The 15,829-nt window shown below is 40.8% G+C and overlaps 1 protein-coding gene and 1 non-coding gene across 4 annotated transcripts; both read right to left on the minus strand.

Annotated features, from left to right (window-relative positions):
* Positions 1-927: 927 nt before the first annotated feature.
* kri1 (KRI1 homolog) lies at positions 928-15,410 on the minus strand. Of its 3 annotated transcripts, none has more exons than XM_061699847.1 (18): positions 15,239-15,410; positions 15,026-15,102; positions 14,825-14,927; positions 13,759-13,858; positions 11,226-11,283; positions 11,103-11,152; positions 10,873-10,972; positions 10,535-10,612; positions 9,459-9,565; positions 8,917-9,145; positions 8,481-8,651; positions 7,637-7,712; positions 7,052-7,158; positions 5,743-5,902; positions 5,534-5,664; positions 4,426-4,490; positions 1,806-1,898; positions 928-1,724 (listed from the first exon to the last, which is right to left on the minus strand). In XM_061699847.1, the coding sequence occupies exons 1-18, from the start codon at positions 15,321-15,323 to the stop codon at positions 1,253-1,255; spliced, it is 2,262 nt and encodes a 753-aa protein (XP_061555831.1). In that variant the 5' UTR covers positions 15,324-15,410; the 3' UTR covers positions 928-1,252. The 3 variants fall into 3 exon arrangements, 2 of the variants coding, with proteins under 2 accessions (XP_061555831.1, XP_061555830.1); XM_061699846.1 differs by having other exon boundaries at positions 928-1,727; XR_009770037.1 differs by lacking the exon at positions 928-1,724 and having other exon boundaries at positions 1,868-1,898; positions 3,417-4,490.
* On the minus strand, positions 4,561-4,657 carry LOC133415526 (Z30 small nucleolar RNA). Its single transcript, XR_009770143.1, has one exon. It is a non-coding gene; the product is annotated as a Z30 small nucleolar RNA (small nucleolar RNA).
* Positions 15,411-15,829: the final 419 nt, after the last annotated feature.

The raw sequence follows: 15,829 nt of genomic DNA on the forward strand, positions 1-15,829 counted from the left end.
AACGTGGGTCCCCCTTCCCATGGGCTCACCACCTGTGGGAGGGGCCATAGGGGTCCGGGGCAGTGTGAGCTGGGCGGTGGCTGAAGGTGGGAACCTTGGCGAGCCGATCCCCAGCTCCAGAAGCTGGCTCTAGGGACGTGGAATGTCACCTCTCTGGCAGGGAAGGAGCCCGAGCTGGTGTGTGAGGTCGAGAAGTTCCGACTAGATATAGTCGGACTCGCCTCCACGCACAGCTTGGGCTCTGGTACCAGTCCTCTCGAGAGGGGTTGGACTCTCTTCCACTCTGGAGTTGCCCACGGTGAGAGGCGCCAAGCAGGTGTGGGTATACTTATTGCTCCCCGGCTCGACGCCTGTACGTTGGGGTTCACCCTGGTGGACGAGAGGGTAGCCTCCCTCCACCTTCGGGTGGGGGGGACGGGTCCTGACTGTTGTTTGCGCCTGTGCACCAAACACCAGTTCAGAGTACCCACACTTTTTGGAGTCCTTGGAGGGGGTGCTGGAGAGCGCTCCCGCTGGGGACTCCATCGTTCTGCTAGAGGACATCAATGCTCACGTGGGCAATGACAGTGAGACCTGGAAGGGCGTGATTGGGAGGAACGGCCCCTCCGATAAGAACCCGAGCGGTGTTCTGTTATTGGACTTCTGTGCTCGTCACAGATTGTCCATAACGAACACCATGTTCAAGCATAAGGGTGTCCACACGGGCACTTGGCACCAAGACACCTTAGGTCGCAGTTCGATGATCGACTTTGTGATCGTGTCATCTTTTTTGTTTGCACACCACACACATGCAGACATACAAGGAGAGATTCAGTGAAACTGGTGTGCTCCTTCATCAAAGTTCCCATCTTTACAGAGGAGTTAAACTCCTGCCCTGGAGGCGGTTACAAACTTAGCCACATGTAAGAAGATGCTGGGACATTGGAAAACAGCAAAAATGTAATGTTTTTAATGGCAAACACTATTCACACTCAGTTGTTATTCGTCCACCAAAATGAAATTGCCTTAACAAAACACTCCAAATCATCTTCCCAGAAGACTGGAACAGAGAGCTGTTTTGTTTCTTTTCCAATTGAAAATATTATCAAAAGCCCCAAAAAAAATAGATTGTCAGCATTTTAAACATCACACACTGTACTGCTATTGTACTCCATAAGGTTTAATAATAATAAAAAAAATAAAAAGTGGTAAATTAAATGACATATTTGGACCATAAAAATTTTATATTTCAGTCTATTCAACACTAACTCTGTTAAGCAGTGTTTTTTTTCTGCTTCTCTCTCTTCTCTTGCTCTTTCCGTTTTTGCCTTCCGAGCTGTCTGAAGAACAGTCTCTTAGGATTCAAGCCATATGCCTTCAGTCTCTGTTTACTAAACTCCCGACCTCCAATTTTAACTCCAACTGTTCCTGGTTTGCGGTGCCCACCTGGCTGCTTGAGCTTCTTCGCCCATTTTGTCTTAACGTTGTCTTTAACCTGAACCGCTTCATCAGCAGAAAGTGTCTGGGGTTCCTCTTCTGCTTTGATCTTTTTCTTCAGAAACTCCTCAGGTTCCTCTACATCAGACCCAAAGTCTCGAAGAGCTTGTGCAGTCTTGTCCGATGTCTCCATCATAGAGGCTGTGTCACTGTCCTCAGCTTCTCTGTTGTGTCTCTCGGCATTTTTCACACGATCGCGTCGCTTCTTTCCCATCTTGGTCTTCGCAGGTGCCACCTCTTTATACTTTCTGCTGATTCAAATCAGATAAATCAAATCAGACTAAGATTTTTCAGCCATGTGGATGGAAAGTGCAGTGTGTTCAACTCACTCAGAATATACAGACATCAGTATTTCTCTTTTCTTATCATTCTGTGATTTTATTTTGTAGTTCCTCAAATCATTCATCTCTTCGTGGTCAGATCTGAAAAATCAAAACGGGAAGACAATCTAGTCAACTTGAAAGCTACAAATTCGATCTGTAAATCTAAGAGTCCAGTGGTATAGCCATCAGGGCTAGCAAGGCCTTCTCTGCTGGCTTAAATACCACCAGACGCATTGACGTACATTTACAAATCCAAGTATTGGTTTCATTAAATTGAATTTATTCCCAACAGTCTATTCTCCTCATTTTATGGCGTTTCTCTTGGCTGCACTGCTTCCACTGTGTGTATGCAGATGGTAGATTTATTATTATTTTTTTGTCCCATCAGATTTCAGCCTCTATGTGTTGCCACGTCAATCTAATCTAACCAGAGTGCTCCAAATCAATAGCGCTGGCTGCTGTAAATCTGGTATACGCGCAACCTACTTCAGCATTTGGCAAAACGGGTCTAAGCACTGCCTCCTAGTTCAGGTGAATGCCGATGGACACTGGAAGAAAGCAACTGTAGGAACTTAAAATGTATACAATGTCCTTTGTTTAACACTAGATGTGACCACAGAGCCACCAAAAATGACTATCCAACGTTTCGGCTTTGTTCGCATTTACATATACTGTATCATATTTGTATAAATGATATACATCACAAAAATTTTTATCCCTTTGTAGACGAGCCAGGAGCAGCAGAGAACATGAGACTAATAAAAACCTACATTTAAGGAGACACTACAACCAGGTTTGTGGCTGCTAGGAAGTGCTAAACTAAATTTCTAAAGCCAAGTCACTCATAAAAACAAGAAGTTATCTTCTGCCTTGACGTAACTAGCACCACCAAATATTTCATGTTTTTAATACTATGGTATCAGAGAGCGAGACAAGGATACAGAAGCCAGATGACCTTTGTCTTAATAGAGCAGAGCTCATGTTATAAAATGAATATGTTCTATTTTAAGTGCAACATTTTTTTTTTTTCGAACACTTATTTAATAGGCTTTACACGATCAGGATTTTTGGGGCCAACCACCGATCAGTGAGTTTAAAAAACTGATAAGATGGAGGAATATCTATTTAAATGACCTGTTCATTTACTGTATACACACATGTAATTAATTGCTCAAAAAATTACATTTACAAATCAATAATGTATCTTTGCCTCTATTTATGTCAGTGAGGCATAGTAACAGACAGAACAAATGAATGGTCTTCTATCAGATGGCAGGAAGTAAACAGTAATTAATGTATCCACTTTTAGTAAAATTTTTGATTGTTGGTGTGCCGTGAGAGTTTTCAATTATAAAATATGTTCCTTGGCTCCATAAGGTTGGAAATCACTGCTCTAGTCAGATCGTGTATTCTAATCAGTCAGGTCAAACCAACATTACAGAAATAATGGGTGCTAACTTACTGTAATTAAATTACTTTATTTTTAATTAAATGACTTCTCCCACACCAAAACGTTAGAGCACGATTCGACGGAATGTTTACGTCCAACAGTTCGTGCTACATAACATTTTATTACCTGCTCGCGAGCCGTATCGTATTAAAAGTCCGTGAACATACCTGAAGCAAGCCTTAAACGAACGTCCGCTCCTGTCCTGAACACCGGTGACAACCAACACACGTTTTTCCCCATTCAGTCCATATAATACTAAGTCGGCGCGCTCCACTCTTGTTGTCGCCACTGTAACGAGTGTATCCGGTCACATTTGAGTTGACAAGATAAAGCCCAATGATCGTAAAAAAACGGGATGCGGTAGTATTGGAATAAAAGATTTTATTGCTGTAGTCTGACAGTGCAATACTGTGCACGCGGCGTTAATGTCTTTTGCGGCTTTAATGTCACAAATCGGCGATCAGCTGACCAATGACATCATTGATCGGATCACAACAACAAACAAATGACAACAAAGCCGATCAGCATAAAATGCTAAATATCGGCCGATACAGATCAGCCGATAAAAATCGGCGTGAAGTCTAGTATTTAACTTTTGTCCGAAAACACCAGCCATGAACGAAATTGTTTTATCAAGTTCGGCTTTAAACAATGTAATCATAATCAAACTGTATTCCTGCTCGGTAATGTAACACACACAGGAAGTCTGCTATCCCGTTCTCTGGGTTTGGTCACCTGAATTGTGCATATAGAAGATTTACATTAGCTAGGGGATTTTTCTTTGACCGATTAGCTTTCAAATCCAGTGAGATGGCCCTTGATGAAGTCAGATGCTAATAACTCTGGTTGGTCAGAGCAAAACCTGTCACTCCAAATTTGACTTGCAAAAACATCTACAGTGATCTGCAAACAATTTCTGCATTAATAAGGCATCGTTGGTGGGTTTGATGTATTTTATTAATGTTTGTCATGTTATTAGATAAATATTGATGCTGAACAGCTCCAGATGATATACGTGGCAGTCGCATACAGCTATATTACGATTATTATTTAAAAAATTATAAACATAAAAATAGGATTGAAGGTTTCTATAATTGTGATGTTATAGTTGTTAAATCTGGTCCACTGAAGCCCCAGGTTCCAAATGCATGGCCCGCCACTGTTAACACCCAGTACCTGAACATGCAGGTCTTCTTCAGAGAGCACCATCGATTGAGCTCCTTATCATCAGCACCCAAGATCTGCGGAATTTAAAGAGCCCATCATCAAGTCTAACTGAAGCATTGATGATTTAGTTAGATACTGTGTGTTCTGCTCAGAGAGAAGATTAAGTTTAAAATCATTCCCTGGTCAGAGCTCTCCCATGAAGGAGGCAATACCAGGTCATCTCATTGGCTCATCACTGCAGCACATTGCACATCTTTCCAAGTGTACAGTTCATATTCACTAAGCCTGTACAAAAGATCAAACTTAGCAACTGTACATATGGACATCAAATGTGCCTTCTCAATATCAGTTGCATTTGATTCATTACTTTTGATTCAGCTTGAGTTGGTGAGCATTAATACTTAAAAAAATGAGGGTAAACCCATTTCACAGTTCCAATTAACCTGTCATCTAAGAATATGCAGAAACAGAAAAAAAGTTGACATTTTGTCTACATCAAGGCTTTACCCATTGTCACTTTGCATATTAAGGCTAAAACTTATCACAATTTGGAGTGGGGAAAGGGTCAAGGCAGAACACAGAATAAACATTTTGTTGCATTTTGTTAGCATTCCTAGGTATGACAGTTCTCAGTTTAATTTCTCAGCAAATAAGGCACAAATCCACCATAAAAAAAATTCAAGCATGAGTGGGTGCAGACAGATTAGAGCTGTGGCCACATTCAACATTCAGGGGACCGGCCCTATGTAGACACCTTCAAAAGCGGGACTGACTATCAAGCATCCAAGAGACGACTTCGTTGAGTCACATTTTTGTAACCTTACATGTATTTTAACAATATTCTAAGGTCTGCTTAACATATGTGGAATTGGATGTTAAAATGAGTAGTAATCAATGACTGAGCTTGGAAATGAGCGGCTGTGAAGGTTGGTGAATAGCAGCCCAATTACACTTAAAAAAAATAAAAGCCACATATTTGTCAACTATATATGCCTTTTGTGACAGTGCGTGTTATGACATCGGCTTTTAGATGCAATCCCTCAATTGGGCCACTGTGAGGATTGTAAAGTCGGTACTTGACTGCGTTTCTAGATTGTGCGAATGTTCCTATGCGTACCTCATCAGTGGACAGACCAAAGTCATTGGCCAGGACCTGCCTGTAACGAAACCGGCATGGGAGGTCGTCAATGATGTCCTCATAGTCCAGTTTATAGTATTCATCCAGGTACTGCTCAAAACTCTTCTCCTCTGAAATATAAAATATATTCATTAGATCAATGCACCATTAAAGCTGAGCATGTGCATGTTGGAAGATCTGACACTTACGAGGATCAAAGACGGGCTTGTTTTTTGTGACCACTTCTGCAAAGTGAGACTTCTTTTTCTTCTTGCCCATCTGAGGTACATCTGCCTTCTTCATTTTCTTCCTCTCCTTTTTATTCTTTTTAGAAACTGTGTTCTGGCTAGGGTCATAGTCTGCATCCATCTGTTTCAATATATGGGAAGATGTCTCAGGACTTTCTTTGTCAGGCTTGGCAAAATTGTTCCTTTAGTGGACCTCGGACCAAAACCTCACTCACAACCCACCGTATGGGCAGTCTACAGTGGAAAACTGGATGAAACCATGGTAAATGCTTGCGCAACCCCCCCGCCTTCCGTCCCAATCGCTGTACAAGGTCGCAGCAAACTGGCTATAGAGACTGTCAGTGCTACACATGTAAATTTGATGGGTCTTCAAAATTAAGAATGCATGCACTATGTATGGGACCTGTACTATAATTTTGTATGCCCGAGGTTTACAGCACAGTTAGCAGGGTGTTTGAAGACCATTAGATGAATGGATGACAGTCATTGTACATCATGCGGGACCCAGCAGTCATAAGTAGGTCTTTGTTCACTATTCTGCATTAAGTTAATTGAGATTCTGGCATTGTGTTAATAGATATTTTATAAAAAGTACCAGTAGTATCAGCACTCTGTATTAGTGAGAAGTCAAGTGAAAACTAGTGTCAGTCTGAAAAAAGTGGTATCGAACATCCCTACTTGTGAGGGCAGGCTGTATTAAATTAGCTAACTAAAAGATACTTTAACTTATGTCGGCAATCATAGGCGCACTTGTTGTACACATTGCACTTTATCTTCGCCCGTCGCCATCGCAGCAACTTATTTCTACATGGTGTGGTGTGTGCGACTGCAGTAACATTAGTCAAAGTGGAAAAATTATCTCTGCGAAGCTTTGAGGCAGAGAATTTGCATCAGCCGTTTTTGCAATCAAATTATTCAATTGTGACAGTTTAGAATGTGTGACTGTTACAAGCGTCACAAGTACAACCTGCGGTCGCAGCGTAGAAAAAAAAAAATTGCAATTCACACCTACTCTACACTTACTGGATACACATTTTTTCTATAATCCCTAGAGGAAGTCAGGCATGCTAGCTGAACATGACAAGTACGTTGGCCACTCAAACTTTCCTCCTTTCACGGCAACCACGCGGCCCCCAGTGCAAGCTACCAAATTGACCCACGCGTGTCTAAAACACACAGTGGTTTGTGAGTGAAGCATATTGTATATGACAGATTATGATGCGTATGACCGTGCTGAGGTGAGGGTTCAGGTTACAAAGGATTCACTTACGATGAAATCCTGGTCATCACAGTGCGGCTCTGCGGCATCATAGTCCGCCTCTTCGCCATACGTTTCTTCTTGCTCTTCTCCTGTCCACGTGTCCCAGTTCCAGTGCTCTGTTTCATACACAAACAACAAAACATCTTAATATGAAGACATATGAGCAATGTGGCTGAAATAGACTGGAAATTGTAAATGTAGTTGAGTATTTTTTTAATTCAAGCCATTTATCTATACAGGTACAACATGGCACCAATGGGCTGGATATCGCATGGTACCCGCAAATGAAATTGTTGTCATTTGATATAACCTGGCATTTTGATTGTCCATAAAGATCACTAAAATTCATAAAATAAAAAAATTCAAGTTTTGAACTGCAGTCAAATTAGTTGTAGACTGTCAGCAACCAATGAAAACTAGATGTAGAACACTACTCACTGCACGATGCGACTGCATTTTATAAAATAAAAAGGTGGTGTTCGGACATGTTGCTCTGTGTGGGGCTGGCTTTAGTAACTAAAGAAATTGCTACAAAAGTGTTTGAATGCTTAGAAAGGATTAAAAGACGAGCTGATAGAAATGAACAGACTTTACCCTCAAGGTTATCGTCATCCTCAAACTGAGGCTTCTCATCTTCTTGCTCGCCATAGTACTTGTCCCCAAAAAATTTCTGCAAATAAAGAGAAAGGTCATACACTTGCAACGCACCAACAAAATATCCAACTAAGTGAGGCTTCGACCCCACACCCAGCTGGTCATCATGTTACTACAAAGTCCAATTAGACAAACACAATGCACCTGCAGGGGGCTGAGTCATCCCTAATCCCCGCCCCCCCCCAAAGAAATAAAGCTCATCCTTCTGAATAACATACTTTCCAACTAGGTCTTGAAGAGCAATAGTTCTTGTCCTATGGACATTTTAGACTTCAATTAGCAATTACAACACAACCAAGCTATATCACAGTCTTTGCAAAGATAATAATCAGTCTACATCGATACAATCAGAAAGGCATTAATTAAACAATACTGACATCTTGCTAATATAGTACACCTCCCATATAAAGTGCTAACCATAAATAAGTAGACCCCTTTTAAAGGTAAGCTTTTTTTCTTATCAATATTCAGAATTATGATCATTAGACTGTGGCTTAACTGTTTGTGTAGCTTTGCTCGATTTTCCTTGTTGTGAACTCATTTATGCAACCTTGTCATATTAAATTTGTGTTAGAAAAACAGTTTTCTCACACACAAAAATTTGTTTTTCTAACAAAACAATTAACAGGTTCCTCTTGCAAGGAATGGCTCACATTTGTGGCAGTATTTTTTTTTTGGTATAATGTAAAAAATAGAAGATCACTGTGAATAAGGTAAACAAGTGGAAAGGCTCTGAGACAATGATCCAAAATGTATGTGCCTTTTTGTGTGAATGTGCACCGACCTGCATGAGCTCATCATGATGTTGTGGATTGAAATCTCCTTCCAGATCAGCTTGACTAAAAGCTAGCTTGTCATTGCCAGTAAGCTCCTGAAGCATCTTCAGTTTGTCCATGATCTCGTTTCGCTTTAGGTTCTTCAGTTGCTTCAGCTGCTCCCGTTTATGCTGTTTCTCCTATGAGAGTTGAGGAGGGATGGAAAATTATGATGGCATATTAAGAACTTAGATGATCGCAATATGTCCCACCATCAATATACCGAAACGTCACAGATGTGCAGTCGTATGAAGTCACACAACATAGAATACTTAAATTCTGAATATTTATAGCTAAACCCTACTGCTGAAAAAGCCCTGCAGCTATTTTGCGTATTTTCCCAGTCTCAGATGTTTGCTTTGTCTGATCTTAAAATAATTTTTTACGGTGATGCTTTTCACATACCATCTCCTTCCTTTCTTTCACTTCCTCCCTTTTGCGTTTTCTGCGATCATCTTTGGAGCGCACTGAAGTGGCAATGTTGCGAGGATACGTCTTGATCTGATGAGCATCGGGCTCCTCAAAACGGAAATTGTAGCTTCTCTCAAAGTCCTGCTGCCGCTCCAAGAAGGTCTCGCCTTCCTCTTCAGAATCCTCCACATCGTTCTGCACCACCTCGTCATATGTCGGGATCCTTCAAACAGTAAGTTGTATTGCATGCTGGGTCATATGTAGTTTTACTTCATAGTTCAATAGGAAGACATCCATCTTCTATACTGCTTATCCTGCTCTCACAGGGGGCTGGAGTCTATCACAGCTGAATTTCTTGGGGGGAAAAAGAACAGGCAGACTATACCCTGAACTGGTCGCATTACAATCTCAGGGCATAGAAACAGACAACCATTCATACCGAGCCCATGCTGCCGACATTGAAATCAGACAAGTGAGCCAATACACCATCAGTGGAATATAGGAAGACAAAGCAGAGGGGGAAAAAAATATTCTACCTCTCATCGTCGTCGTCATCTTTGTAGCGTTTGTTTAGAACATAGTCTCGAAGGAAACATTCATTCTCATCCAGTTCCGGGTCATTCCAGTAGTCTCGTAGGTATTTCTGTCACAACATAAACATGTTCATGATCACAACAGTTAAAGCAAGGACATAAGTGCACACTAACAGTGGCGTTTATTTTCAGAGGTGTTGTTTGATGCTCATCCAGTTTTTCATAGTTGTTTGTGAGGTCACAGAATGGACAGGGGAATAATGAACAAATACATTCACAATACTTTAATTTGAATGGAAAATGAAAAGGCGGCACGGTGGACGACTGGTTAGAGCATCTGCCTCACAGTTCTGAGGACCGGGGTTCAATCCCCGGCCCCCGCTGTGTGGAGTTTGCATGTTCTCCCCGTGGCTGTGTGGGTTTTCTCCGGGCACTCCGGTTTCCTCCCTCATCCCAAAAACATGCATGGTAGGTTAATTGAAGTCTTTAAATTGCCCCTAGGTGTGAATGTGAGTGCGAATGGTTGTTTATGTGTGCCCTGCGATTGGCTGGCAACCAGTTCAGGGTTTACTCCGCCTACTGCCCCATGATAGCTGGGATAGGCTCCAGCACTCCCGCGACCCTTGTGACGATAAGCGGCACAGAAAACGGATGGATGGATGGATGGATGGAAAATGAAAACAATGACTCCATTTATCCACTTTCTATCAAGCTTGTCGTCATTAGGATCATAGGTGAGCTAGCGTCCCAACTAAAAAAAATTCATATTACAAATCTGTTTTGCACCTTGACCTTTGTTCACATGCAAGCTGAGTTTTAGGTCCAAAACCTTTCAGCAGATGTGTATCAAGAGGTAGGTGGGTTTTTTTGGGGTTGTCTTCTTTGTCTTCACATTAGTGTGCCCCCTTATTCTCCCGGAGAGCAGATAGTTTGTTTTGATAACACTATCTTCGAACGTGATATTTAAGGCTACCTCCACTTTAATATCAATTTCCATTAGCTCCACCAATATGGTACAGTGCCTGTGTACATGTGGACATTTCATTACTTTTCAGATCTATCAAAATTCATTTACTCACCATGTCCTTCACCTCCTCCGCTCCGTCAAGATCCACCTGCCCTTTGAGCCACTCCACATAGTCTGCCTCCTCTTTGTCCTATAAACACACAGACATGTAGAGATGTTCATGGGACTTCTGTTCACATTTAGATCCTGTTACGACAATGGTCATAAGTGTTTTTTTTTTTTTTACTCTGTCTGCTCTGGTGTCAGTACATGCTGTGTTTTCCTGCTTATATTTAAATGTCTCAGTGGCTGCTTGACTTAAGGGAATTGGTGACCCCTGTTTTATGTTATGGCCTGGACACCCCTAGACAGGCATAAAAGTACCACTTCAGGTTCAATCTTAGTTCTGACCTGTTCTTCCTGTGTTTTGATCCTCCTCTTTAGCAACTGGGAGACTCTTTCCCCACTGCCGTCATTTTCATCATCACTGTCTTGGATGAACTTTCGGAAACTGAAAGAAATCAACGTGATCAGGGTTCATGTTAGCTGTCGTATACCTGCTTTTAGCTGTTATCACATGCGGTTTCGTTTTTAAAACACAGATTTCGACTTGATTTGTTTAACATAAAAATTGTTGGTACCTTTCTTTCAACTGCTTCTGCTCCTGCAGGTAGCTGGGGGAAGAGGCCCTCTAGAAAGGAAAAGAACAATTAGAAACATGCCCAAATTGCTTGGCAGCAATCTTAGCTCATGAAAATACCTACTTCTAGTCTTTTGGCTGCCTCCTCATCATCACTGTCACTTTCCTCATCATCATATTTTCTGAGGAATCAAATACATGTTGCAATCAAAGAAGGGTGGACAAAAATCTATGAAACTTCATGCACCTACTTTGAGCAAGTCAAACAACTGAAGGGCACTTACAAATATATGCATCAGTCACATTGTAAAACACTTAAAAGCTCTTCCAATATATTCACAGTTACAGTAACACTTTCATCCGTCCATTTTTTTAATATAACTTGTCCTCATTATGGTCGAGAGTGAGCTGGAACTTATCCCACCTGACTTCGGGGGAGAGGCGTGTAAAGTCTGGACTGGTCGCCAGCCAAACCATTCTCACTTACACTCACACCTTTGGACAATGTGGGACTTTAATACACCTCACATCAGAGGTGGGACCAAGTCATTGCTTTGCAAGTCACAAGTAAGTCTAAAGTCTTTGCCCTCAAGTCAAGTCTCAAGTTGAGACATGTAAGTCCCGAGTCAAGTCGCGAGTCCTACATTTTGTTTTTCGAGTCCTTTTACCAACAAAATAAAAACATATTTTAATATATATAATATTTAGATTTTAATAAAGGATATATTATATAGTGCATTTATATATTTAATATATTTTAAAATCCACATTTATCAAAATAAATTTGACAAGTGCATTGAACCTTTATAAGAAAACTAGGGGGCTGATCCAAATGTTTACACCTTCAAGACCGAGGGGGGGGCTCAGTTTATTGCCCCTTCAAAACCGATCAATAGTACATTTTCAGTTATTCAATGAAAACGCTATGACTTACTTTTTCTCATTTTATTTCTGAAGCAACATTATACATCTGTCACAAATAAAGGTTTATATCCAGTAGTGCTGCAATTAGTAATAAAGTATTCTACTCACAATTTTATCAGTGTTTTAATCAAGTGTAAGGATAAAATTTATTTTAGCTTGGTTAAAGAGCTTATTATGAATACACAAGAGAAAATGAGACATTTCACTTCATAATGAACGACCAATTGGTTTCCTCTTTTAGATAATCACTTTTTTTTTTTTTTTTATTTATTCACATTGCGGGCACTCCGGTTTCCTCCCACATCCCAAAAACATGCATTAATTGGAGACTCTAAATTGCCCGTAGGCATGACTGTGAGTGCGAATGGTTGTTTGTTTCTATGTGCCCTGCGATTGGCTGGCAACCAGTTCAGGGTGTACCCCGCCTCCTGCCCGATGACAGCTGGGATAGGCTCCAGTATGCCCGCGACCCTAGTGAGGAGAAGCGGCTCAGAAAATGGATGGATGAATGAACATTGTGCATATACCAAGAAAGAGAGAGAGAAAAACGGTGAGTTGCACATATACAGTCCCCACCAAAACTATTGGAACAGCAAGGTCAAGTCCTTTTTTTTGTTGTATACTGAAGACATTTGGGTTTCAGATAAAAAGATGAATATGAGACAAAATTTCAGAATTCCAGCTTTTATCTTATGGTATTTACATGCAGATGTGTTAAAAAACTCAGGACAGAGCACCTTTTGTTTGAAACCACCCACTTTTCAAGTGAGCAAAAGTATTGGAACAGACATTATTAAATTAACTTAAAGTGAATAACATTTAATATTTGGTGGCATAATACCATGAAATAAAAGCTGAAGCAAAATCAAAGAAATTGACCTTGCCGTTCCAATGCTTTTGGAGGGGACTGTAGCTATAGAAAGAGAAAGCTACTAAGTGTCGGTTTCTCAGTGCTTTGGTCAAAGTAGTCTTTTCAAATCAATGGGGTCGAGTCCAAGTGAAGTAATTTCTATTCAAGTTCAAGTCGATTTGGAAGTCCATCCATCCATCCATTTTCTGAGCCGCTTATCCCCACAAGGTTCGCAGGAGTGCTGGAGCCTATCCCAGCTATCATCGGGCAGGAGGCGGGGTACACCCTGAACTGGTTGCCAGCCAATTGCAGGGCACATACAAACAAGCAACCATTCACACTCACAGTCACACCTACGGGCAATTTAGAGTCTTCAATTAACCTACCATGCATGTTTTGGGGATGTGGGAGGAAACCGGAGTGCCCGGAGAAAACCCACGCAGGCACGGGGAAAACATGCAAACTCCACACAGGTGGGGCCGGGGATTGAACCCCAGTCCTCAAAACTGTGAGGCAGACGCTCTAACCAGTCGTCCGCCGAGTTGGAAGTCTTTTAACATAATGTCAAGTCGAGTCTAAAGTAATCAAATTCATGACTCAAGTGTGACTCGAGTCTACACTTCTGCCTAACATGCATGTTTATAGAATGTGGGGGGAAGACGGATTACCCGGAAAACATGCAGACTCTCCACGGGAAGACCAGAGTAGCGATTCAAACTCAGAACATCAGAACTGTGAGGCAGACATGCTAACCACTAAAACCGCGTGCTGCCTACTTGTTTTAATTAGTTTAATGAAGGAAAATCGCTAGGTTTTGCCCCCAGAAGCAACAATAGTGTAGGATTCAAATAATGTAGATATTCACACTTAGTAGGTGACTCACCCTTCCTTCTCTAGTATGACTTTACGCTCATAGTCCTTCAGGTACATGGGCTTCACGCTTGACTTTGAGGTTGATGGTTTCGAAGCAGTGTTGGGTGCGTCTGAAAAAAAAAGAAACGTCGTCGTTTAGTCAAGGGGAAAGTCATTGAGAATAGGCCTACGTCATGTAGCCGCCACTGACTGGTTATCGGAAGTTGACACTCAACGAGCTGCTCTCGATTGTGCAATTTGAGCAGCAATGGAACCACTGTTTTCCATGTTTCACTCCGTTCGCGTTATTCACCTTACCACTACACACAAGCTACTGATGACGTAGAAGACGTGTCCTAGTTTTAATCAAGACTTTGAAACTTCTTAAAATACCAAGTACACACATTATTATATTCAGACAACATTTCCCGAATTTATAGTTGAAAAGTCCCCCGCAAAGACTCTCATCCATAAGAGCATCTTTAAATATATATTTTTTTCTATGCTTGTGCCAAATGTGATGTGAATTGACCAATTCTGCACACAAATGTTTTGGCCACACCGTTGGTCATTTCTCAAACCCGCCATGATGGCTCATATTTTTTTCCAATGCTTCCGACGCTAATTTCACAAATTTCATCAACTACAAAAATCTCTTTACTATATTTATTCCTCACTATGTATTTTAAGAACTTATTGAGTGTTTGTTCATTCACGACTCTTAATTAGTTTTTTTTCTATGCATGTTTTAGTGCCAAAACAAACCACACATCACCTGATTGCCATCTGCCAGCTCTGTTTGGCTCTTGATCATTATTTTGTAAACCTGGGCCCTTGGTTTTCTGTCATCATTTTATCATTATTATATGTTGTCTGTTTCTGTGTTTAGCAAACTTTCCAATGATACTACAAGCTTTTTGACAATGAGATAACGATTATGAAGGTTTGTAAACTCTGATTCAACAAAAAAGGTTGTGTTGTTGCTGTTGTATTGATAATGCTGGTTTCATGTAAATCAACACATTTTTGAAATGTTACACTAATATCGACTGAAAAATATGAAAGCAACGCAAATAACGAACAAAAATGAGAAACACCTTCTGAGTAGAATTTCGCATCTTTCTGATAGATCTTCGGATCTTTCTTCTTTAGGAGTGACAATGTCCTGTAAAAGTCCCTTTCAACCCCTGGATCCAACTCCTAGAGGGTCGACCACAACACAAGTAAGTACATCATACTGATTTTTATTTATTTATTTTAAATTATTGTTGACAAATTGAATGGAAAGCTACGCTAACCACTTCGCTGTCTTCCGAACTGGACTCCGATGATTCCGAGTCATTGTCAACATCGCGGTCTCCATATCGATCCTTTACTGCACAACAACACACAAAATAAGAGTCAAAGACAGCGCAGCTTACACCAAATAATACAATACAATAATACTTTTTTCCACGTTAGAACGCGACACGTATGTTTTAGCCAGCGTTAGCTAACATTAACACACTTACGCCTCTGCAGCTCTTCTTTCTGTCGGTATTTATCATATCTCTTTGCGAATTGGGAGTTGATTTTAAAATCTGTTTTGGCAGACATGATACGGTGTGGTTTTAGAACGTGTTTATAATCCCGAAGCTAAGAAAATTAGAATTATAGTAGACTGGCGCATGCGTAGAGGCGAAGCACGTGTTTTCCTGTGCACGTATCATAGTTCTCCTGTAGAGGGCGTAGTCACACTCCGCAGTGCTCTTTTCAATAATTAAACATTATACATTTGATTGTTGTATTGTTGTTTTTACAACAACAACAAAAAAGCAACACAATTTGTGAAAATGTATGCATCAAGAATGAAAAATACAATGTTATCCACACTCCTAAAACCTGCGGAGGACCATCGGAGCCAGCAAGGCCTTCTCTGCTGCCCTGATCAGTCTTAGAAGGACTGATTGAAATGTACAACCTAAATTATAATATTTGTTCCATGACCAAAACAATTTATCGATAAGCATCTCTGTTGAGTAAAACGTATTTTATTAAAGTTTTGCCATGTTATTAGATACATTTTGATTTTGCACTGCTCTTGATGATGTACATTTCACAGC

The sequence above is a fragment of the Phycodurus eques genome, chromosome 16 (genome assembly GCF_024500275.1).
Source record: "Phycodurus eques isolate BA_2022a chromosome 16, UOR_Pequ_1.1, whole genome shotgun sequence".
Lineage (NCBI taxonomy): Eukaryota > Metazoa > Chordata > Actinopteri > Syngnathiformes > Syngnathidae > Phycodurus > Phycodurus eques.